At 44.1% G+C, this 22,806-nt stretch overlaps 1 protein-coding gene and 11 non-coding genes across 12 annotated transcripts in view; 4 read left to right on the plus strand and 8 right to left on the minus strand.

Moving 5' to 3' along the window:
* The window catches only part of LOC136382976 (histone H4), a 13,473-nt gene extending 13,018 nt beyond the window's left edge, over nucleotides 1–455 (minus strand). The window contains exon 1 of the mRNA XM_066352392.1: nucleotides 33–455. Within this exon, the coding sequence (XP_066208489.1) occupies nucleotides 129–440 (312 nt within the window). The 5' untranslated portion in view covers nucleotides 441–455 and the 3' untranslated portion in view covers nucleotides 33–128. The remainder of the gene's footprint in view (nucleotides 1–32) is intronic.
* Nucleotides 456–1,701: 1,246 nt separating this feature from the next.
* Nucleotides 1,702–1,773, plus strand: TRNAM-CAU (transfer RNA methionine (anticodon CAU)). Its single transcript has one exon. It is a non-coding gene; the product is annotated as a tRNA-Met (tRNA).
* Nucleotides 1,774–2,823: 1,050 nt separating this feature from the next.
* TRNAR-UCG (transfer RNA arginine (anticodon UCG)) lies at nucleotides 2,824–2,896 on the plus strand. The gene has a single exon. It is a non-coding gene; the product is annotated as a tRNA-Arg (tRNA).
* A 2,322-nt stretch (nucleotides 2,897–5,218) lies between these two features.
* On the minus strand, nucleotides 5,219–5,300 carry TRNAS-GCU (transfer RNA serine (anticodon GCU)). The gene has a single exon. It is a non-coding gene; the product is annotated as a tRNA-Ser (tRNA).
* A 2,078-nt stretch (nucleotides 5,301–7,378) lies between these two features.
* Nucleotides 7,379–7,450, minus strand: TRNAQ-UUG (transfer RNA glutamine (anticodon UUG)). The gene has a single exon. It is a non-coding gene; the product is annotated as a tRNA-Gln (tRNA).
* A 732-nt stretch (nucleotides 7,451–8,182) lies between these two features.
* Nucleotides 8,183–8,264, minus strand: TRNAS-UGA (transfer RNA serine (anticodon UGA)). The gene has a single exon. It is a non-coding gene; the product is annotated as a tRNA-Ser (tRNA).
* A 398-nt stretch (nucleotides 8,265–8,662) lies between these two features.
* TRNAM-CAU (transfer RNA methionine (anticodon CAU)) lies at nucleotides 8,663–8,734 on the minus strand. Its single transcript has one exon. It is a non-coding gene; the product is annotated as a tRNA-Met (tRNA).
* Nucleotides 8,735–9,153: 419 nt separating this feature from the next.
* TRNAG-GCC (transfer RNA glycine (anticodon GCC)) lies at nucleotides 9,154–9,224 on the minus strand. Its single transcript has one exon. It is a non-coding gene; the product is annotated as a tRNA-Gly (tRNA).
* Nucleotides 9,225–14,415: 5,191 nt separating this feature from the next.
* Nucleotides 14,416–14,488, plus strand: TRNAR-UCG (transfer RNA arginine (anticodon UCG)). The gene has a single exon. It is a non-coding gene; the product is annotated as a tRNA-Arg (tRNA).
* A 3,455-nt stretch (nucleotides 14,489–17,943) lies between these two features.
* TRNAS-AGA (transfer RNA serine (anticodon AGA)) lies at nucleotides 17,944–18,025 on the plus strand. Its single transcript has one exon. It is a non-coding gene; the product is annotated as a tRNA-Ser (tRNA).
* A 1,368-nt stretch (nucleotides 18,026–19,393) lies between these two features.
* On the minus strand, nucleotides 19,394–19,465 carry TRNAM-CAU (transfer RNA methionine (anticodon CAU)). The gene has a single exon. It is a non-coding gene; the product is annotated as a tRNA-Met (tRNA).
* A 1,032-nt stretch (nucleotides 19,466–20,497) lies between these two features.
* Nucleotides 20,498–20,569, minus strand: TRNAW-CCA (transfer RNA tryptophan (anticodon CCA)). Its single transcript has one exon. It is a non-coding gene; the product is annotated as a tRNA-Trp (tRNA).
* Nucleotides 20,570–22,806: the final 2,237 nt, after the last annotated feature.

Consider the following 22,806-nt stretch of genomic DNA (forward strand, 5'->3'; position numbering starts at 1 on the left):
GAATGAGGAAGTCACAGATATCCTCCTCTCACCCCAGACGTAAGCCGCGCAGCTCTTCCCAAGAAAAAAAGTGGGCGGCCCTGAAAAGGGCCTTTGGATTGACTGCAGTAAGAGCATTGAGTTCAGACTTAGCCGCCGAAGCCGTAGAGAGTGCGGCCCTGGCGCTTGAGCGCGTAGACCACGTCCATGGCCGTGACCGTCTTGCGCTTGGCGTGCTCCGTGTAGGTGACGGCGTCCCGGATCACGTTCTCCAGGAACACCTTGAGCACCCCGCGGGTCTCCTCGTAGATGAGCCCGGAGATGCGCTTGACGCCGCCGCGCCGGGCCAGGCGCCGGATGGCGGGCTTGGTGATGCCCTGGATGTTGTCGCGCAGGACTTTACGGTGGCGCTTGGCGCCCCCTTTGCCGAGACCCTTCCCGCCTTTGCCGCGACCAGACATGACAACAGCGTTCAGACAAAAACCGAACAGGTTGGTTAGAGAAGGCAGTCCGTTTATATAAGCGGATTGCGGACCTAATTGAGAACAACAGGCCCTCAGAAATTCCCGCCGGCTGTAGGACCCACCCACCCCCCACCCCCGCGGCCCGGCACCGGGTGACGTCACCGCGACCTGAGTTCCCGCCTCTCCCTGGTCTCGCGGCAAGTCCTGGGTCCCCGGATGAGGATATTCGGAACGATTTTAACTACTTTAAAACAGAAGAAACTTAACACTTGTCCGGTTTAGAAGGTGGAAACCTGCAGAGAACTTTATGGGTTTCTTTGAGCCCACCTGACGACAGGCGAGGAGTCAGATCTCAATGCTCCGGAGAAGGAGTGTTTCGTAGTGTCTGTTACACACTTGCAACCAGGGAGGATTACGCAGAGGCAGGAGCTAGCAGGGTGCGGGGAAGTTTACGTGACCGGGTGCTCCCGGGAGGGTGGTTATGCTCTGAGTGTTGAACAGGGGGATTCCTCCCGTTGTTTCAAGGGTGTGTTAACCTAGATGTTCCAGGACAGTGGACGGGGCTCTCGTTATAGGATTGGGATGGGGCTCCTCACCAGGCCGTGCCCAGTCTGGGGTTTGTGGTCAGATCGCCCTGTGAGGTGAGCTTCGTTCACACATCTTTCACTGATTACCATATGAAGGTTGAAGACAGTCACACCTTCGTATGAACGAGGGTCCCTCGGCCCAGGGATTTAGGCGCTTTGGACCCTCCTATTTCAGCAGCAAAACCTTCCCAGCCAAACGCCACCCCCACCCACAGCCCTACCCCCAACCCCTCAGGAATCTAAACACTGTCCTACCCCTTCTTCACTCTAAACCAGGGAAATCCGACCCAAAGGGTGTTCCCGAAGACGAGTCCGCGATGGGAACTCGCCCGCCACGGAAACCCGGGTCCTTTCCTGTCGTGTTTTCCTTTTCTCCCCTGTGTGTTTAAAACCTATAATTCTCATTTAAATATCTAGCCAGTCTCCCTTCTGCGCCCAGGAAATGACCGTACGTGTTTGGATGTTTATTTCTCAGTTCCTGGTTTTCTCTTCTCTTTGATTCCGGTAGCGACAATTATTTCAAAGAGGATCGGGAACTTGTAACAGTCGGTGGAGGTATTGAAATACTAGATGAATACACATTCTTCCGCGAACTACTTTTAGGAATGATTATCCGTAAATCGCTTCCAGAAAGAGCTAAGAGTGTTGTTTGGCGACCTCTGTCAGGAACTAGCAGAGTGGCGCAGCGGAAGCGTGCTGGGCCCATAACCCAGAGGTCGATGGATCGAAACCATCCTCTGCTAGCTGTGTAACTTTTATTTTCCCTTAGTTCAAAATCGGCAGTTTAGTTTCACAATAAGAAAACAAGAAAAACCAGGACAAATGAGCGAGTAGGGCTAATGCTCCCAGAGTCTGGGATTTAAGAAAATTAAGGAAATGCCTTCTGTGTACAGTGCTACCATTATCTTCAAACGAGGTGCGTGAAGTCATAGAGACGCTCTGACAAGCTTGAAAGAATCCATCCCAAATACATTTTTAAATCTATACTATTTTATTGGACTAAGCACTTTACAGAGTATTATAAATTCCATAAATGTCTTGTCCGTAGAATTGTATTAAAACACGTTTTGTGTAGGTTTGTCTATTAAATTTAAATACTGTTAACAGTCAAAAATTGTGTTACCTACAATAGTTCTTTTTATTTATGAATATATGGAAGTCTCAACTAATAGTAACTACCCTGGGCCTCTCTCTCTCTAAGCCCCTGAGAAACGCCAAGAATAGCATTCTCTTCTTCAAACGGATATAGTGTAAGAAGTCCTCCAATGTCACATTATAATAATCAAAGAAAGTACCAGAAGAGCACGGGAAGAGGGAAGTGGCAGGTACCCATGTAGGCGGGCGACAGGGACAGTCGTGCTGATGCTGCCTGATATTGTAGTAAGAAGCTTTCGGGGTGCGGTTTCCATGACAACTCTAGACAGCTGTCCCAATCACTTAACAAACAGTAAATGTGGGTGAGTATTAATAGGGAAGAATCAATGAGTTCACTTATTTTAAAACTATTCCTTGTTCGCATCTCTTAGGTGCCATAAACTCCCATTTTTCTGCTCAGGCTTGGTAGATTAAATGACATTTCATACTGTCCCCGTATGCTCCAGAACCGATGTGATTGTCAGTTTCAACCCTTCCCCAATCCGGACTCTGTGGCCCTAAATGACCCCACAGAATCTAGAGTTTCCATCTTTCTAAAGACGAAAAGCGCCGGTGCCGTAGCCTTTGTTGTAGGATTTGGGATCAGGCTGAAAGATTAGTGCACTTTCTAAATATTACAGCGTGCTATTGTCCTCTAAGACCACGTGGCCTAACGGATAAGGCGTCTGACTTCGGATCAGAAGATTGAGGGTTCGAATCCCTTCGTGGTTAGCTTTAGCTTCTACGCTTTCCCAAAAGACCTGAATGTTTTATCCTGCAAAAAATTAATTGTTCGATCTTATTTAAGGATCAGGCATCATCTGTCACATACATTTTTCTATTCTTTTCCTTCTCCTGGCTGTACTTTAAAAGGTCATTTAAGAAAACCCTGGGAGAACCAGTGTCTGAGATGAGGGGAAGCTGAAAATCACCTAAAATAAGACCATCTAATACATTGAGGGCTCTCGAGTTCTCCCCAGTTCTGGATTTTGAGCGCCTGAGTTTCTTTTTTCTCAGGCTTGTCTCGTCCTGAGTCAATGGGAAAAGCGAATTCGGATCTGTCAACCGAGCTTTCTCCAACAGCTGTCTCTCCACGCAGTGCGAAACCTGATGCTTTGCCAAGGCCTAAGGTGACCAATCGTCCTCCTTTAGGGAGGACAGTCCTTTTGTAAGTTCCATCCTCCCTCGAAAAGTGTCCTCCTACAGGTTTCCTTTTTGATATTGGAAGACTAATCTGTAAATGTCCGTATTCGATAGATGCAGAGTCGATCCATTGCATGTGACGTGGCGTATTTGTATCTAAATGAGTACTTTTTCCTTACAATTATTATTAAAAAATTAATAGGCATGAAAGCATAATTACAATATAAAATATTACAAATGTTTTTATTATGCATTTATCATATTATGGTGTATTATTGTTGCAATGAATAAAATGTTTCTTTTATTTACGATGTTGTTTTCTTCAATTTATTTTTGTCCTCCTTTTCATTGTAAAAAAGCTGGTCACCTTACCAAGGCCGCATCTCTTGTTCACATTTTGCTTCTAGTCTGAGTCCACATGTCCTTCGAACTTCTGGCTGCTGTGGAGTCTCTGTTACTGTTTTTCAGTCTTCTCCTTTTCCATCTTCCTTTCTTCCTTTGGTTATGTTGCCAGCAAGCGAATGAGAACAGCTTCTTTCCCAACCTATCAAAATTACAGAACAGAAATGTCAAAGTCATTTAAAAAGCCCAAGTTGCTTACATAGCATGCAGGTAAATAGGAAGACTGAAGACAGCTGCACAAAATAATACAAACACGTATTTGTGTGCCTAAGTGACTGAATTTAATAATAAAGTGGGGTGAAGAAAAGATGATTTCCAACCGTTGACTTCATGGTGAAACGTGGTGTTTGATTTCAGATCGAAACATTGGTTCAAATATGGAAGCCAGGGGGACTTTTGCTAGGTCAAAGCAATGTAGCGATGGCCTCTTCCTTTTCCCAAGCTCTTGCCTAGCGCTCCTGTCTGACTAGTTTCCTGTAGTCATCTGTGAAGTCCAAATTGTACAGAGAGAACAAAGAGGCTCTGAAATAAAATTTTTTTTAAAAGGCGTGGCTTTTTTTCTATGTAATGTATTCCTTTTTCCTTTCATCTTTAGTCTTTTAGAAACAAAAACAGACCATTTGGGTTTGAAAGAGATGAGAGACAGAGACAGAATTGTCCCAGAGCTACCTCCCTACTTTGGGACAATACAAGAGATTGGCACATTTAAAATCATTTTTTTTAACATGTATTAAAAAGAGAGACACCTACCCTGGGTCTGTTCTGCCTGCATGATGTTTCAAATCCACCCCCCACCCACCCACCCAGCCACACACACACACACACACACACACACACACACACACACACACACACACACACACTATGCCTTTAAGTGTTTGTTTTACAACTGTCAGTTGAATGATTACAGAGGGCAAGGTTGGAGAAATAGGATATAACAAGACAATACAGAACCTTAGAACGTTATCCTCAAGGAAGGTAAAGTGGGGAGGGGGTGGTGGGACAAGTAACGGTGCTCAGACATCCCAGGGAAGGACATTTGATCTGGGTCTTGAAAACAAATGATTTTGCCAGAAGGGATCAGAGACACTCCTGGCAGAAGGAATGACAGAAGCAAAAGCACCGCATGTGGACAGTTTCTACTCCTAGGGGCAAACAAACTAGAGTTTGGCGGGGAAATTGGAAGGGAAGGGTGTGATAAGATGTCCAGAAAGGGCCTTGAACGTATGACTAAAACTGCCAAGTCAGAGGTTCTGAGACCCAGTCGGTCGGTAGGGGCAGTGAGCAGAGAGAAGGAAGGGTGTTGTTCTCAAAACCAACAGCCACCCTAGAATCACCTAAAGTACCTGCAACCGCGAGGGTCATTATCATTGTGCCCCCAGCCAGGGGGTTCTGACTGAGCGACCCAGCGTGCCTGCGGCCTGTTTCTTTGACTGCCAACTCTATTACCCAGGTCGCGAAGCGCTAAAACAGTCCTTAACAGGCAGGGATAGGCCCAGAGCAACAGATCGACGAGGATGGGATTCGAACCCACGCGTGCAGAGCACAATGGATTAGCAGTCCATCGCCTTAACCACTCGGCCACCTCGTCACCTGTGGTGGAGCTCTCCCATACATATTAGATTTCTTTCGTCAACAGAATTCTGTCCTGAAATGTCGAGTATTTTACTATAAGTCATTCGTTAATGAAAATGATGTTTCTGAGGCCCCAGGAGGAAGGAGCGGGGTGAAGATGTGGACCTGAGTCAAAATGACAAAATACACTTCCAAACAGAAATGTGGAGTCTGAAAAAGCCAAACTCTCAGAAACGGAGAGCATAATACTGGTTATAATGGGCTTGCTTGGGGGTGGGGTGTTGGGAGGGATGTCGAAGAAAAGAAAATCTGCTGCCAAAAATGAATATGTTTGGGAGATCTAATGCACAGCAAACAGGTTATCATCAACAATACTGTGTTATATACTTCAAAGGTCATAAGAGACTAGATTTTAAATGTTCCCACCACAAAAAAAAAAAGAAATAATAATTATGTGAAGTGATGGATGCTACTGTGGCAATCACATTGCAATATATAAACATATCAAATCAACACTTTGTACATCTTAAACTTACACGATGTTATATAGCAATTATATCTCTGTGTTGTAGCATTTGTCTTATGTTGGGTGATTTGCAGGAGGCTGCAAGAAAACCAGGCTTTGTTCTGAGTTAGACACTGTCAGAATGGTGGGGACTGGCTGGTTCTGTGGTTGTTGTTTCTTAATAAATTTTATCTAGACAAAGGTAAGAATATATAATGAAGCTGAAGCTATGAAACTAGCAATCTCTCAAATTAGTTGAAACAAGAGGTTTGGTATTGTGATTTGGACAACAACCTTCTTTTATTATCTGTCCTTAGACATCATGAGATTATGAAATGTTTTGTTGTTGGTCGTGTTTGTTGTTTCTGTCTTCTCTCATTACGTACGATCAGAGAATGATCTTGTCTGATGCTCCATGTTCTGTAAGACTTTGTGTTCAACAAACGAATCCCATGGCCTAGCAATTTTTGGCAACCAGAGGAAAAAGCAAGGCACTGAATGTTAATGGGAGAAGGAAATTCAAGTCTAAAAGAACGTCCGTACAGACCAGTGTATTCTTAGTTTGGAAAAACTTGACAAGGTCACCAAACCAGAGACCAGCCCACTGAGATGTGAAGTCCTGGTGTTAGCCATTACATCGTGAGGACCTTGGGGTTGAATCTCCACCAGAAAGACTGATGTGTACTTCCAACAAATCTGTTTGTTTTCAAAATGATGCAGGCAACGCATTAGCGTAAGGAGTTTGAACAGAGCCTCTAATGGGTGGAACAGTGGAGGCTCTGAGATGTTCAGGGCAGCAGTGCCCTTGTATGGCAGGAATTCTTCAGCAAGGTGTTAGTGTTTAGAAGCTGGTAAGACTCCTTCAAATGGCCCCAGAGAAATAAGGGCCTGAGTTGGGAACTGTAAACATAAACTCTCAATTATCCGGATCTGAGCGACTCTGGGCAAAAGGGGACATCACGTGTAAGGGGGATTAGCCCTTGACTTCAAGGCCATTTCCTTGTGGCCAGTGGCTTTATGATGAGTTGGTTCTTGATATGGAAGTCATGGGCAGCAGGTGCAGCCAGATGTGTACACCTCGAAGGTGAGCTGGTGATTCAGACCCACAGAGGAAAATCACCAGGATGTTGCTGAAGTCCCAAGGAGATTTAAACTCGATTTGCTGGATTCAGAATCCAGCGTGCTAACCACGGGGTCCTTATGTGAGGCGCTTTCTCCTGTAAATGTTGTGTAGGCATATTCTTGCACCAGGCCGCTACCCTTTGAGGAGGCTTCAGAGAAGACAAAACTTGTGAGAGGGGCCTCTAATATATGAATCTTTAAGACCCTGAGCATGCAAGTAACTTAACAGGATCTGACTTCTTCGGAACCAAACAAGAATAGATGTCAAGAGAAAGAGGGAGTATTCTCCAAGGACTCAAAGGTAATAGTCTACTTTCTTCTGAAAAGTGTGCTATTTATTACCTTTGTGTCCTTGGAGAAAAGAGTAGAGAATTTTGATACTACTAGGGAGAAGAAACAGAGCTTGGGAAGGTTACGTGCATAGCACCCATAGGGGAGAGAAGCCCGCGGAAAAACATAACGGTCGTAGGTCCCACCGAGATTTGAACTCGGATCGCTGGATTCAAAGTCCAGAGTGCTAACCATTACACCATGGGGCCACGCTCTTTTACTATCTGGCCTATAAATATTCCAGAACTTATCATTCTATTTGGTGGATTACATTTTTATCTTAAAACAGTCATCGATATAGAACATCTGCTGTGTCGCTGGCTTGAGCAAGGGGTCACTGGCTCGCCTGCAGCCCATCGGTCAAGGCACAGATGAAAAAGCAATCAATGAACAACTAAGGTGCTGCCAGGAAGACTTGATGCTTCTCATCTCTCTCCCTTCCTGTTTGTCCCTATCTGTCCCTCTCTCTGTCTCTCTCTGTCTCTCTCGCTAAATAAAGTAAAATAAAATAAATAAATCTGCATTATCACCGACAGCAGAGGCTCCAAGATACACACGAAGACCTGGGCTCCCACGCACTTCTTAAGAACGAGGGGGTGTCAGAAAACTGGTGGTACCCGAACTCAGAACTAAGGTCCGGCATGTGAAATGTGAGGACTTCGTTAGGCATCCAGGGGATAATTTAATGTACCAGGATCTCCTGGGACTCGGGCTCAATGAATGGAGGAGGGACGAGGGCGGCCAGTGTGGAGTCCGGAGGGAGGCGTGGGGACGTCAAAGGTTTTTCTCAACCGACTGTTCCATTAAGGGACAACTACCTGCTTCCGATTTTATGGAGAAAATCGAACAAGAACCAAGAAAACTGTTGCATTGTTCTAGTGTGTGTTTCAGTTTCAAGAATTGATACAACAGATGATGTACCGGGAAAGAAAACGCAACTGCGTAGTCGGCAGGATTCGAACCTGCGCGGGGAGACCCCAATGGATTTCAAGTCCATCGCCTTAACCACTCGGCCACGACTACGAGACCCGGCAAACCTCTCGATAAATTCCCATGAGGAATACCACCTTCCCTGCTACATACGGGGCTTTCCGCTCGGCAACAACAGTTCTGGAATGTCTGTCATCGTGGTAAAAACAAGATTTGGAAGACCGAGCTGTCACTTACAGCTGATATTAGAAATTACAACAATCTGACCATGACGTACACGTTCCGATCTCGAACAGGTAGGTGTCCCGGTCCCCAAATCTGAGATTCTGAGTCACAAAGAATCGCCAGAGTCATGAATAATAGCATTTGCCGCAGTTAAGAGACGGGAAACAGTACCCTGCAGAACTGGTCTGCAGACCTTACCTGAAATACACCGGGCTCAACCCCATTCTCTAAAATCTGAATTTTTATCAGAAAAAGGAAAACACAGCTAGCAGAGGATGGTTTCGATCCATCGACCTCTGGGTTATGGGCCCAGCACGCTTCCGCTGCGCCACTCTGCTACCACACGACATGCTCTGTTTTAACTAAGATTCAAGGAATAAACCTTGGCATTTTTTTTTCTCTTCTTCTTTAAAGTGATTGATGGCTCTGTTTGTACGGCTGTCTCTAAGAATGGAAGAAGTGTACTGATGTCCCTACGTGGCTACACCCCACCGTCGAATACTAGTGGCTAGAACTCGCCTCCGGAACAGTCCAGTCCTCGGATGACAGTTTACTCGAAGAATGAAAGACAGCATGACGTTTCAGGTCACTGGAAAACCAAACGCGTGCTAATTGGCCCGATTTATAAAGGTGAAACTGCAAAACGAAGGTTAGTTTTTGGTCTTTCTCAGCTCAGCCCTCTCCGGATACAGAGCTACTTTTTGATTGTTCGGGGTGGCACCTACCTCCGCAATGAGGGGGAAAAAAAGATGAACGATGCATTGGCCGGGAATCGAACCCGGGCCTCCCGCGTGGCAGGCGAGAATTCTACCACTGAACCACCAATGCTAGCCGTGAGAAAGCGTCCTTATATGTCCTTATAAAGTGACAACCGTGAATTTCTCCTCTCCCTGCTTTCTTAAATCTCATTCATTTTCATCAGTGTCCTTATCATGTTAAAAGGATTTAAAATAAGCTGCTAAAGCCAAAAAAAAAAAAAAAAAGATTTATTTTGAGCTAAAGGTATTTGAGTTTCTGAAATCCATTATCTATCTAAGAGCAGAGCCTTCCAAAAGAACTCAGTTGTCATAAATCCCGTTCCCTGAAAGCAACTCTCATCTTCCTTTCTGATGGAGAAGTGGGTCTAGGAAAGGAAAAAAAAAATTCCCTCTACCATTCTAAATTCCTGGTTGGAACCCCTGTAACAAAAGGCAGAGGAACAGAAGAAAAACAAGCAGAAGTAACATGCATGGGTCCTGTACACATGGGAGAGACCCAGGGAAACTGGTAACTCTTGAAGAGTAACACATGAAGGGCAGCAGAATTCGCCACCCCAGAATAAGCCCCTCTGACATAAGGATTATTTTAGGATGATTATTTTTTAGAAACAGCAGACACAGAAGAACAAGTAAAAGTTACCTTTTTTGTAAGAGAGACTTACATTTATAATAAAAATAATCATAATCATAATAACGTAACCATTTTTAAATGGAGCCAGAACTTGGCGGGCGTGGTAAACACAAAATATCGTGTACAGAGATGTGTTGTAGAATTGAGCACCTGAAACCTGTATAGTTATGTTAACCAGTATCAATCAACCCCAATAAAATCAATTTTTAAAAAATAAAATAAAAAGTGAAACTAAAATGAAGCCAGAGCTGCCATCCCAGAGGTGCCTTGCACGTTTTACATCTCAAACTTTTGTGATGTTCAAATTGAGCAAAGTAACTGTTAGACTGGGTCTAAAGCAGCATAGTGTCCCAAAGGACTGTTTTTGAGGATAACAAGAAAGCCATCATTGTGACTAACAACTGGACTGATGTCTACGAACTGAAAATTGAAAACATTCTTTACAACAACATCACTAGGTTATTGGAAGGCAGAAACCGTGGGACAAACCGAAAACAGGAGACTAGTATGTTCCACAAGGAACGTTTCTATTAAAAAATGCCTGGAAGCAAGTGGGCTGAGACCACCAAAGGGTGTTAGCCCGGAGCTGCAGGAGGGAGCATTGGATCTTGGGTTACTATTGCAAGCATTTGCTGACATGGGGTTGCCTGCACCTGGACATGCTCAGATTAGCATATTCGTGTTTGTGGCCTTGGTCACTAACTTGACCATGAGCAGAAGGAGGAGAATTCTGCTACAGAAACACAAGTTCCTTTTTGATGTAGCACAGGCTTAATCAGCGTGGTCCTTTCCGCTGTCCTTGGTAAATTCTGAAGGCAGTCAAGAGGTCAGGAATCTCCCAGGAACAGCTGGGACCTGGTGTTTCTGAGTCTGTGGCTAGGCTTTCACAAACAACTATTGTGATCTAAACTCCCCTAATGGTCAGGTCCCTGCCCAGTGCAAGCTTTCCCTGACATTCCTGCAAAGTTAAACTTTTTGCTACATATCAAAGTGAAGACCAGGAAGCCATTAAGAGTAAAAATAGCAAGCAAATTAACTACAACCTCACAGTGAGGGTAAGAATGTTCTGTTTTGAGCCCTAGTGGGTAGTTGGGTGAGGAGAATTTGAGCTTTAAAGAGGCCGTGGATTTGAAGGAGCCCTGAACCTAAATCCAACAGGAGTTGTGTTGTGTTACATTACCTAATGTTATGTTTTATGTTACATTATGTTATGTTACGTTACGTTATGTTTTATGTTGTTATGTTATGTTATGTTATATTATGTTTTATGTTATATTACATTATGTTACATTACATTATGTTTTATGTTGTTATGTTATGTTATGTTACATTATGTTATGTTATGTTACCTTATGTTATGTTATATTACGTTTTATGTTATGTTATGTTACATTATGTTATGTTATGTTACGTTACCTTATGTTATGTTTTATGTTATGTTATGTTATGTAACCTTATGTTATGTTTTATGTTATGTTACGTTATGTTATATTACGTTTTCTGTTATGTTGTTACGTTATGTTGTTACGTTACTCTATGTTTTATGTTGTTATGTTATGTTACATTATGTTATGTTACCTTACGCTATGTTTTATGTTATGTTATGTTATGTTATGTTATGTTATGTTATGTTATGTTATGTTATGTTATGTTATGTTACGTTATGATACCTGCACCAATAACAATGACTGCGTGGAAGGGCTGCAACCGGTGTCAGCTTTCTCTGATGGCTGTAACCGGCCCACAGCAGAGCCAAACACTGAACATGCAGCATTGCACTGGAGGAATTAGAGTAGCTTTACTGCAGGACACCACATCAGTAAAACGGGAAGCTATCACCTAAACACTGGAACATCGTGATGGCTACAATGGGAGGAGGGGGTTAAAGGCAAATATAGCTGTATATGAGTAAGGGGTTCAGGGTTTTGAACTGTGCTTGTTGATCAGTTCTTGCACAAGCCTCAGCAATTTTCTTAATCTGATTTATTTAGCTCTTGGCCGTGTCCTGTGCAGGGTCGTCCAGACTGTGGCCACACCATCTTTCCTGCTTACAGAGTTCTGCGAGACATCTTGCGATTGTGAGGCAGTGATGTTACCTTAAGAATAAAAAAATAAATAAATAAATGCAGGACTATACATCTTGTGTTTAACAGGCTACATTTTTTTTTATTATTTTAAGCAAAGTACACCTTCATGTTCTTATCTGAAACTTGCTATAACTCTTAGAAGGGCTAAGTTAATAATTTTAACTAAAAGCTAAGTTTTTTAGCATATGTATTTATATAATTTATATATATAATTATATATATATAATTTGCTGCAGGGTTCGGCCAGACCACTGGAAAGACCTCCGTTCTATAGGTCCCCATATTCGAATGAACTTTCTCAACAGCCCATTGCAGGAGTGTAGATGGTTAGTTAGTGGGAATGATAGGTGTCTGGAAGGAAAGCTCCGGAGCATACAACAGGGGCGCCTTGTCTAAAGATGGAAGAAAGGCTACCTGGAGGAACTGGCATTTTGTTTAGGTTGACCACCGGAAGATGAGTGAATCCAGCGCGGAGACAAGGACGACGAGCGTTCCCTACTGAGGAGAGGGGGTGGAACGAAGCTCTGTCCTCGGAAGGGGAGACACGCATTTGAGAAATGGAAAGGAAGGCCCAAATGGCAGAAGGTTTAATCAGCACACTTGGTTGTTCGGTTACAAGTAGGGGAACGTCAGGATAAGATTTGCGATTTGCGTTTACAAGCAAGTGAATGAGGACCCTGACCTAACTAAGCAGGAGGCGACAGAGAAGAGCTAGAGAGCGTGATGGAAGGAGGCCGTTGTGGTCACGTCACCAGGAGAAGAGGATAAAATGGGATACAACGTTTTAGGAACGACAGCTCAGCAGAATCCCTAAGTGGATTGGGAAGTGAAGAGGAATCAGGGTGGCTCCAGGCTCCAGGCTCCAGGCTCCCGGCTCTGGGGGAACAGGGGTGGGAATGCCTCTGAGAAGAACGTAGCGATTGTCCTAGGGAGACAGGCGAAGGGACTGTCAGGAAGCAGAGAGCGCAGAGTGGCAGATAACGTTGCAGGGGATGGTGGCGGGCAGCTCACGGATGGGAAGAGAAGCACCAGAGGACAAGCGGGAACCAGAAGACTGTGCATTACCTGGTGGCAAAGAGGACAGTGTTGAAATTAAATCTCTCAGTTAATGAAGGTTGCAAAAAAAAGAGGCCGAATTCGTCCCCTGCTGCAGAATTCCAGCGGCAGGCAAAAGTGGAATCACAAAGACATCCCACCCAAACCCTGATAAAAGCTGATTATCTGTTCTCTGTACCTCAGCTCTGCCTTGGACGTCCCAAGTTTTCCTGTCTCCCCCCCCCCCCCCCCCCAAAAAAAAGACAGCTGCTGTTGACCCTGACGTGATGTGACCCTGTGATCTTCTGATCTGAGGTCAGACTTGTGACCCTTGTCCTATGCAGACACCAAGAGAAGAGCTTTTCCCTTCTCTTCTCAAGTAGGACATCAATAGTTTTCTCTTCTCCTCCACTGCCCTGCGCTGCAGGCCTCGTCACCACCCGCCTGCTCCGCGCAGGACCAGCCGGCTGCTGATCCTCTGAAGCCAGTCGGAGACCCTGGGCCTTCTGGTCTCCGCCGTGAACACGTGCCAATCGCTCGTATTGGCTGAGATCTTAACTTTTTCACTAGCCCCGTGAGAGATCTTCCCGCAGTGGTTTTCCCATGGAGACCTGGAGCATCGGTATCAACTGAGAACTTGTCACTAATGCCAATCCCGCCACACTTGGTCCTACTGGATCAGAAAGTAAGGGGGGAGGTGGGGAGACGGGGCAGCAGCCTGTATTTAGACAAGCCCTCCAGGGAAATGGCTTGAGAATCTCTGGCCCAGCTTAGAGACCCGATATTTAGTTCTCTTGAGAAAGTGAACTTGAAGTCTTCTTCCAGGACGGGGCAGGGGCAGGCGTGTCAGTTTGCTAGGGGCTGCCACCACTAAGTCCCTGGAATGGGTGGCTTATTTTCTGACGCTTCTGCAGGCGAGAAGCCCAAGATCAGCCTTGTCAACAGGTGTGCAGGTATGGCTGCCTGTGTCTTCACGTGGTCTTTCCTCTCCCTGTGTCTGGGTCCTAATCTCTTCTTATAAGGACACCAGTCATCTTGGATATCAGGGCCCACCTGTGTGACCTCATTTCACTTCACTTACCTTTTTCAAAGCCTTATCTCCAAATGCAGTCCCAGTGTGAGGTGTCGGGGGATGAGGGAGGGGGTGGAGATGGGGCAACTGGAGAATTCGGCTCCCAGCAGGCAGTTTCCAGGTGGAGCTCCTGCTGACAGTTCCTGAGCCTGGGCTGGGGGTGACAAATCCACTGTCACACCCCAATCGGATTTCCGGATTACAAGATGCCGTTGCTCTTATCACCTCTCCTTAACCTGGGTAATCATCTCGGTTGTAACTTGGCAGCTTTTTTTTTTTTTTTTTACCGTTGGGTTTCCCCTGTTTCCCCAATTAGACTGTAAAGTTTTAGAGGCGGTGGAAACACCTTGGCTCACAATAACTTCGCTGTTAGGCCGGTTAGAGCTTTGCGATCATTCCAACACATTCTCTACTGGTATAGGTTAGCCAGTAGGAGGACCACGTGGCCTAATGGATAAGGCGTCTGACTTCGGATCAGAAGATTGAGGGTTCGAATCCCTTCGTGGTTGATTTATTTAGCCTCCCTGAGAATGTCCGCCATGGTTATCGTAGTAACTGCTACGAGTTCTATTTTCTCTATTCGAGTCAGTAATCGGAAATCTCCTTTCCACCTGAGGTTTATCCTCCATGCCCCTTTGATTTGTCACCTTTTCCCCCCTCCAAGCATCTGTTTCTGTTTCTCCCTGACATCGCCACGGTGCGTTCTCCCCGCCCCCCAAAACGGCAGCTTCCCGGCCAGTCCTGTCCAGCTGCCAAGTTAGGATCCCCCGGGAGGGGCCTGGGAGTCTGGGTTTCCGCCATCTGTCCGAGGGGAGGCCCTTGCACGCTCGATCGTGAGAGCTATGATGACCCTCAAGTTCTTCCCCACCTCCACCTCCACCCCCACGGTCCACGGCCATGCAAACACGGGGCCTTTCACTATTTACCCCCCCACACACACACACACACATACACACACACTTGCCTGCACTCAAGCTTGTGCAGCCTCCTGGGGAATCCCTAGGAAAGACGAAAGACTGGGGCAGAGAAAGGCAGGAACAGGGTCAACGCGTTTGACAAAAGTCCCCTCCGACAAACGTAGGGAAATGATAGAATTAGGAACTCACCCTCTGCTGTCCCCAGAAAAACCATAGACTCGGGCCAGAGGCAGCAGAGACCTGAAAGCCCTTAGGAGAAGGCGATTGCTGATGTCAAAGTGTCAACTCAAGATCTCTTGCTAACTATCAGTACAAAGGGGAGATGGAAGCCCTGGGAAGTACTGGATCAAGTACGTACATAGAGTCAGCCCAGAAGTTCAACCTAAATCTAATCTAACCCACCCGAGGGATCGAATCAGTCATCTGGATTTCCAGTTAGAGTAGAAGAATAAATTAAACGTGGTCATAAGGAAACAAGGAGACAAATCCTGAATGTAGGACTTTTCTTTCACAAGCCAGTTGGCCTGGACCTTTTAGAGTCAATGTCAGAACAACAACAAAAACAACGACAAACAGCTGAGAGAGAACTGTAAACTAAAGGAGACTAAAGAAACTTTACAACCAATGCGGTGAATGAACTTTGCTTAGATCTGGTTAGAAAAACTGGCTCCAAAAGACATATTAGGGACTTTTAAACAAGGACTGGCTATTCGATGTTTTTATAAAGGATGGCTAGATTTTTTAGTTATGATAATGGTATTTTGGTTATGTAAAGACATGTTTACATGATAAGACTACAATAATATGGCAAATGTTAATAACTTGAATATGGGTAGTGGGTATACAGATAACACCCTATTCTTTCAACATTTTTCTGTTTAAAAAATTTTCATGACGAATGTTTGAACTGAAAAAGAAAAACCAAACGAAGACTTGGCAGAGGTTGTCCTATTTAAACAAATGTCCCGAAGGAAGAGCACTGAGTGCCAAGGAGCAGAGGGTCAGCATGAAACCAAGCCGTGCGAGGAAGGACAGGTCCTTCTCGCTTCTCAGATAAACACAACGGTTAGTGCTGACATAGCCCCACCTACATAATCACCCCTAAACTGCATCTCTGCTGTGACCTCTCACTGCTACCCCTCCAAAAAGCAACGTTTCAGCAAGACAGAACTCTCTGCAGCTTCTTTCATCTTCTGTGAGGTTGAGGTCCAGAACACGACCCCCCTGTCTCCCTTTGGGCGCACTTCCACACATCCTTCAGACCTGAGGTCAAATATTATTCATTCCACAACCTGATCTAAGAAAATGGGCCACAGGTTTGGGATGAAGAGCCAGATTAGAGAAGTAAATCTTTAGGAGGCTGATGTGGGTGCTCCCGTCAAAATTTTGAGTTCCTGGAGGTGGCTCAAGGTCGGAACGAAAAAAGATGGAGCGTTCCTTTTGGGATGTGTTGCTTTTGAGAGGCCTGTGAAGCTACAAAAAGAGATAACCATGACAACTGTATATATCCTTGAACCCAAAAGAGAAGTCTGGGCTGGAAGTGATCTCCAATCTATCAGCATAAAATTGGTGGTTTATCAATCATGTTCCAGCCTTCTTCTGTTCATAGAATGGAACTATGAGAGAAATAGAGAATCCCCCACCTGTGCACTAATAAAAAATATTTTATCTGCTCCCTTAAAACATTTTTAGCTTTATCCCTGTTACAGGAGATAGGCTTCCCTGTGGAACATTTGGATGGATCCTCATTCTTGGATTTAAAAATGATGGTGATCGTACCAGCTGACATTTGTTTAGATCTTAGTATATTTCAGGCACTGGATGGAGAAGGTGTTTGAAGACGTGGGATATCTGTAAGAAATGACGTTGTCAGATTGTGATTGCAACACATCACAGATTTGTTTTCTAGAAAAGATCCAAAGAGGCATTCTCTCGAGGCGCTCTCTCTCTCTTTCTCTCTCTCTCTCTCTCTCCCTCTCTCTCTATGGAGCATGCCTGTGCCTTCCCCCCCCCCCCCCCCCCCCCCCCCCCCCCCCCCCCCCCCCCGCTCACCTCCTTCCCAGGCACTTCTCTCGCTTTCTCCCAAGATCCGAGGGCTCTTCCTTTGACTCTAGAACTTATTTCTTGAGCCCATTTCTTCTACAGCTCACTTCTACCTCTGTGACTTTCTAAACAAACTTTCTCTTATAGTTTGAGTCTTAGCTCTGCATTCTTTCTTAGCCAGAAAGTCTGCCTAATCTAATTTTAACTAATGTTCAAGATCCTTGAATTAGGGAGTTCAAGCAAATTCAGATGGATCAGGTAGAGAGATGAAGGTGGAACTCTGGGAGAGGAGAGAAACCTCAAAAGGACGCACTGGGAAGTTTTCTGAACCCCCCCCCCTCCTCTCGGGATTTTATAGAGGCTTTATCACTTATCTGTGACTGATTAAATCATTGATCCTTGGTGATTCAACCTTTGGCCCTTCTTCCCCCACCGGAGATTGCTGTAGGGGAAGGGTAAAGGGTGAAAATGTAAATTCCAGCCTTCTAATCCCTAATCATGGGATCGTTTCCCTTAGCAACCAGCCCCCCTTCACTCCAAATTCACTGAAAGGGATTTGTTTAAATAACAAAAGACACACTTTTCCCCTCTCTTATCGTTCAGGAAATTCCAAGGATTTTAGGAGCTCGGTGCCAGGAATGGGGAGAATGACCAAATATATACTGCTCTCAAAAATTAGGGGATATTTCAAAATGAATATGAAGCTATAAAATATCCCCTAATTTTTGTGAGCAGTATATATTTGTTATTAAAACACAACCTGATGTAGTCGAGAGGAAAAGGCTTTATGTCAAGAAGGTTAAGATATCCATAAAGCCACGACTGTAAAGAGAGAAAAAAAAAAAAGGCATTTTTGGCTTACCACAGGCTAGAATTGAAGTTGTTGATTGTTTTCTGGTTTCATTATTATTCATTTGTCTTGTCCTCTTATCAGCAAGTCCTGAAATAGCATAGAATAAATTATATATAGTAAGTTGAAAGACATTGAGCCATACTTCATGTCTGTAGTCGTGGCCGAGTGGTTAAGGCGATGGACTAGAAATCCATTGGGGTCTCCCCGCGCAGGTTCGAATCCTGCCGACTACGAGGGTGGCTTTTTACGTTCCAATATCGTGAATGAATTAAGGCAGCGGAAACCCATAGAAAACTGTTTCAATTCTGAGGTGGGGGGCTTCGAAATTCTGGAGAGTAGAAAAATGCAAATGGACGGAAAAGAAGTCACACACTCGTACAAAGTAATTCTACTACTTCCTTAACATGAGACTGTCTCATGTTAAGTAAGACGGGTATCTCAGAATTTACACCCTATTACTTCTACCTAAAAGAAAAAGAAAGAAAAATAAAAAACACAAAGCCTTGGGTGGGCCAGTCGCACAATGAATAACGTGTCCATGTCTGATTTCAGGTCAAAAGGTTGTAAGTTGGGCTCCTAGCTGGGTAGATCCATTTTGTCAGGTCCCTCTTGTTCCCAAGCTTCTGTATTATGTACATTATCAATTAAATTAACATTTAAAAAATTTTATTTTATCTTTTATACAAACTGACAAATGTTAATAATACAGGCTCCAGGTTACAGTTCACAACTCTTCTTTTACATACATAAATCTTATGTCAGTCACATCGCTAAATTGTTTTTCAGAACTGACCAGTTTTCAAAATACTCTCTCTCAACTTAATTTTTAAAGAGCCGTTTTAGGTTCACAGCAAACTTAAGAGAAAGGTGCAGGAGAATAGAGAGCTTCCACCATGCTCATTTCTTTTTAATTATGAAAAATATTCCACTGTCTGGATGTACCAGTTTATTTTTTCTATCACCTACTGAAGGGCATTTGTCTGCCTCAAATTTTGGTTATTATGAATAAAGCTGCTCTAAACATCTGTGTGCAGGTTTTTGTGTAGATGTAAATTTCAGGTTCTTTGGTTAAATAACGAGGAACACAAATGGCAAAACCTTTCTTTTTTTTTTTTTTTTCCAATAGCTGGATCTTAAGGTAATAATAGTATGTTCAGTTTTGCAGGAAACCACCAAACTGTCTTCTGGGTGGCTACACCATATTTGCATTCCCACCAGCAATGACTGAGAGTTCCTGCTAGTGTTCTGGATTTTGGACATTCTAATTGGTGCATACTGGAGTCTCATTGCTGTTTTAATTTGCATTTTTCTCATGACATGATGGGGAACATCTTTTCATATGTTTTTTTTTAAAATGGGCCAAAGACTAGCCACCTCACTAGAGAAGATATACAATAGTAGACAATAAATTTTGTTAGGTTTTTATTTTGAGTCTTCTTATATACAGGTAATCTGAAGTATCAAACAGTTCACAAGGTTTGCTACAAAAGCCGAGTCCTCGATTTTGCTACCTGTTGCAATGTTCCCCGTGGTAATTATGCAAGGAGCATCATCTTGAGGCAGATCTATATATTTGAGAAGAGAAACAACTTAAAAATACCTAGCAGAGGATGGTTTCGATCCATCGACCTCTGGGTTATGGGCCCAGCACGCTTCCGCTGCGCCACTCTGCTTCCATGGTTGTAAGCCTTGTAGTTAAGATTCAGCTTGTTTTTGCTTTGACTTTGGTTTGTGTTGCTGCCCCCACTTTCAAAACTAAGTGTGATCTTATCCGTTTTCTCCAGATCAGAGATCTGTGTTATGTAATACAATGGCTATGGGCCTGAACTAACTCCTAAGAAAAAATATGAAATCTTTTTCTCATAAATAATATAAGAAATATAAATATAAAAATAAGAAATGGGAAAAGCCCAAAGGCATGATCAGATACAACGTCTTTACTCTGTGCTATGTGAACGTGTACGTTATATCTGTAACAAAATATCTGCTGATATCCCAAAAGTCATGTTTTAAAGTCATCCTAAGTTTTACAAATTAATAAATGCTGATGAAATAAAAGCGCCTTCCCTTTCTTCCATGTTGTCATAAGATGGATGGTTCACAATCTGTTGTGGGAGGGGGGTGGTTCTAGAGCCCCAGATTGGGGGGGGGGGGGACGACGAACATTTCTGCACTTTTTATTTTTACATAGAGTTTTAGGGTGTTCCCGGAACTTCTAGCTCCGAGGGCTAATTTTCTAGTGTAATAGTTCATTTCCCTATAGTCTCAGTTGGGAAGGGGGGACCAATCTGTGTTCAGGTTTTCGGCTTAATTTGTAACCTCTCTGGCATGGAAAAAGAAGGACTGGACCCTCTTCAGAGGGTCCCCCAGCACAACCGTGAGTGTGGAGGGAAGGCTGGGAGGGTTGGGAAATTTGGACAAGTTGGTGAAGAGTGAAATTCGAAATGTTTGCAATAAAAGAGTAAAAATGTCTCTATGGGCCCAGAAATAAGCCTCCCAAATACAATAACACTATTGTACATTGCTCTATATATTTGTTTATCTATTTATTTTTTTGCTTGTTTCTTTGTTAATTTTCCTTTCCTTTCTTCAGGTGCTTAATTAAAGAGCAAATCCAAGATCAAGAAAGCGAGAAAAGCAGATTTTTCTTTTTGGGTAAGATTTAACTTTACAGACCAGAAACCTTCACAGGCACTAAAAGTAACTGACCCCGACGTGATTTGAACACGCAACCTTCTGATCTGGAGTCAGACGCGCTACCGTTGCGCCACGAGGTCCCCGAGGGTCACATGTTTTTAAAATCTACACACCTGATCTATGGGATTTTTTAATATTTGGTGCAAACTATGCAGCTACATATGAATCGTGCCTGGCTCTCTCCCGCAACAAATCCCTGATTCTCTCTGCCTCCAAATGCTTCTATTTGCACTTCTTCTGATTCTGTTACATTCCTTTCCCTTCTTAGTTTTCTCTCTCTCCCTCCCTCCCTCGCTCTCTCCCTCCATATATTAGACTTTTAGGGAACTTTTTTTTGTTTTTGTCGGCCGCCCAGAGTGGAGGAGTGGAAGTTAGGGACCTGATGAGGGGCGTGTTGGAGGCGGGCAGCCTGGGCTTTCAGAAAAGAAACGACCGGATGTTTAGGAGGATCCGCAGCCGCTCAGAGATGAATGAGCCCACAGGTCTGGTGCTGCCAGAAAATTCAGAGTGACCAGCTGTTGACTGAAGATTGAAATGTATACTTTCCTCACCCATCCCATTGGCTTGCTGTGAGTTTACGTATGCCACGTGATTAGAAGGATTCCTAGTCCGCACACAGTGCGCCCTCAATAAAGGCTGGTGTTACTACTATCACACAAAGTTTGCAGCAATTCTTAAAAACATTTGCCTACATCGCCAGACGGGCTTGGCAGATTGTGATAAAACTTACATTTGTCAATAATTTCTTCTAGAGATTTAGAGTTTGGTGCCATCCAACAGCATTAAATTGGCTTATTTCAGATGTTAGCATTATTATTTTTTAAATAAGGAAAACAAAAAAAAATAGAGAAAAAAAGGAAGGAAGAGAGGGAGGGAGGGAGGGAGGGAGAGAGAGAGAGAGGAAGGAAAGAAAGAGAAAGAAAGAAAGAAAGAAAGAAAGAAAGAAAGAAAGAAAAATGGTTATCATCCTAGGTTGCAGCTAAAATCAAGGCATTTGCAAAACAGGGCTGCAGAGGAACCTGGAAATTAACATCAACTCAAATCAGCAACTGGAATTAAAAACTCAGTTCAACACTTGGACTCCCAGAAGTCTGCCTGTTCTTTTGTTTTCGTTAGTATGCAATGATAACTCACAACACAAAGGATCTGTCTGGCTGTCTACAATCACTTGCTGCAAGTTTGGATAACATTTTAGCAATCAGCTTGCTACTGTCTCAATAACCAGTTCCTGGAGTGCCTGGTGCAGAAGAGCCTCCTTTCTTCCCGGAGCTGAAGACTGCTGATCCCGGGCAGTCCAGACTCAGTTTTGCTCATTGAGCCGGCTTGGCCTTTGGGTCCAGGTTTCTCGCTTCTGCAGACCAGAACAAAGAAATCCAGAACTTCTAAGGCAAAGCGACAAACGGGAGACAAAGGGTGGGGAGCGAATTCCCGGATGTACTACTACTACGGCGAGCACAGAAGTCCAAAAGTCCCCAAATCCATCTGGGCGTGAACGTGTGTCAACCTGATTTTCTTCTTGGTTTCCTGATTCCACTGAGGGCTCCCTGGTATTCGTGACAGCGTTTTCGTTCACCCTAAGCATGAACATCACAGGCAACAACAAATTACAAGAAAATACGTCCCTCTAACCCAAGAATCTGGAAACTTTCTTCTGTCAAGGGCTGGATATTACTGCTCACAAACATTAGGGGATATTTTATAGCTTCATATTCATTTTGAAATATCCTCTAATTTTTGTGAGCAGTATATATATATAGTTGCAGGAAGTGATTCCCGGAGGACAAAAGACACTCAGACAACTTGCTTTAGGAAAGGGGGTTTATTTAGCCAGCAGAGCAACGTGGTCTAATAGGCTCCAAAACACGAGCTCCACGAAGTCAGATTTGTGACATCTTATATACCTTTTCAGTGTTCATGTACAGAGTGCATGATTCCTTTGTCTGTAAGCATACATAACCCTCGTATCCCGGGGAGGGGTGGGGGCATGAGGGGAGTTTCGGACCATTTGTCTTAACTATTTACAAATCCTGTTTTTCTTGTTTTGTGCTGCAAAGTGTCCCAGGAAGCAGATAAGCGGACTGTAATTAAATTGGTTGACTCAGTCATTCCTGCAAGCTTTCTCCCTCCTTAATATGTTTCGCCGTGCAGACCCGGCGGCCTCTGCCATTAACTTCTCTTGTAGGGCTGGCTTAGATGGGTAGACTTGCCCCATGCCAGTAAAATCTTATCTATGGGTGCTGATGTTTGAATTTAATATAATTTTAAGTGTCTCGGAATAGTTTTAGTTTCCCCGCATCTCCAGGACAGAAAAGACCAC

The sequence above is a fragment of the Saccopteryx leptura genome, chromosome 11 (assembly GCF_036850995.1).
Source record: "Saccopteryx leptura isolate mSacLep1 chromosome 11, mSacLep1_pri_phased_curated, whole genome shotgun sequence".
NCBI classification, from domain to species: domain Eukaryota; kingdom Metazoa; phylum Chordata; class Mammalia; order Chiroptera; family Emballonuridae; genus Saccopteryx; species Saccopteryx leptura.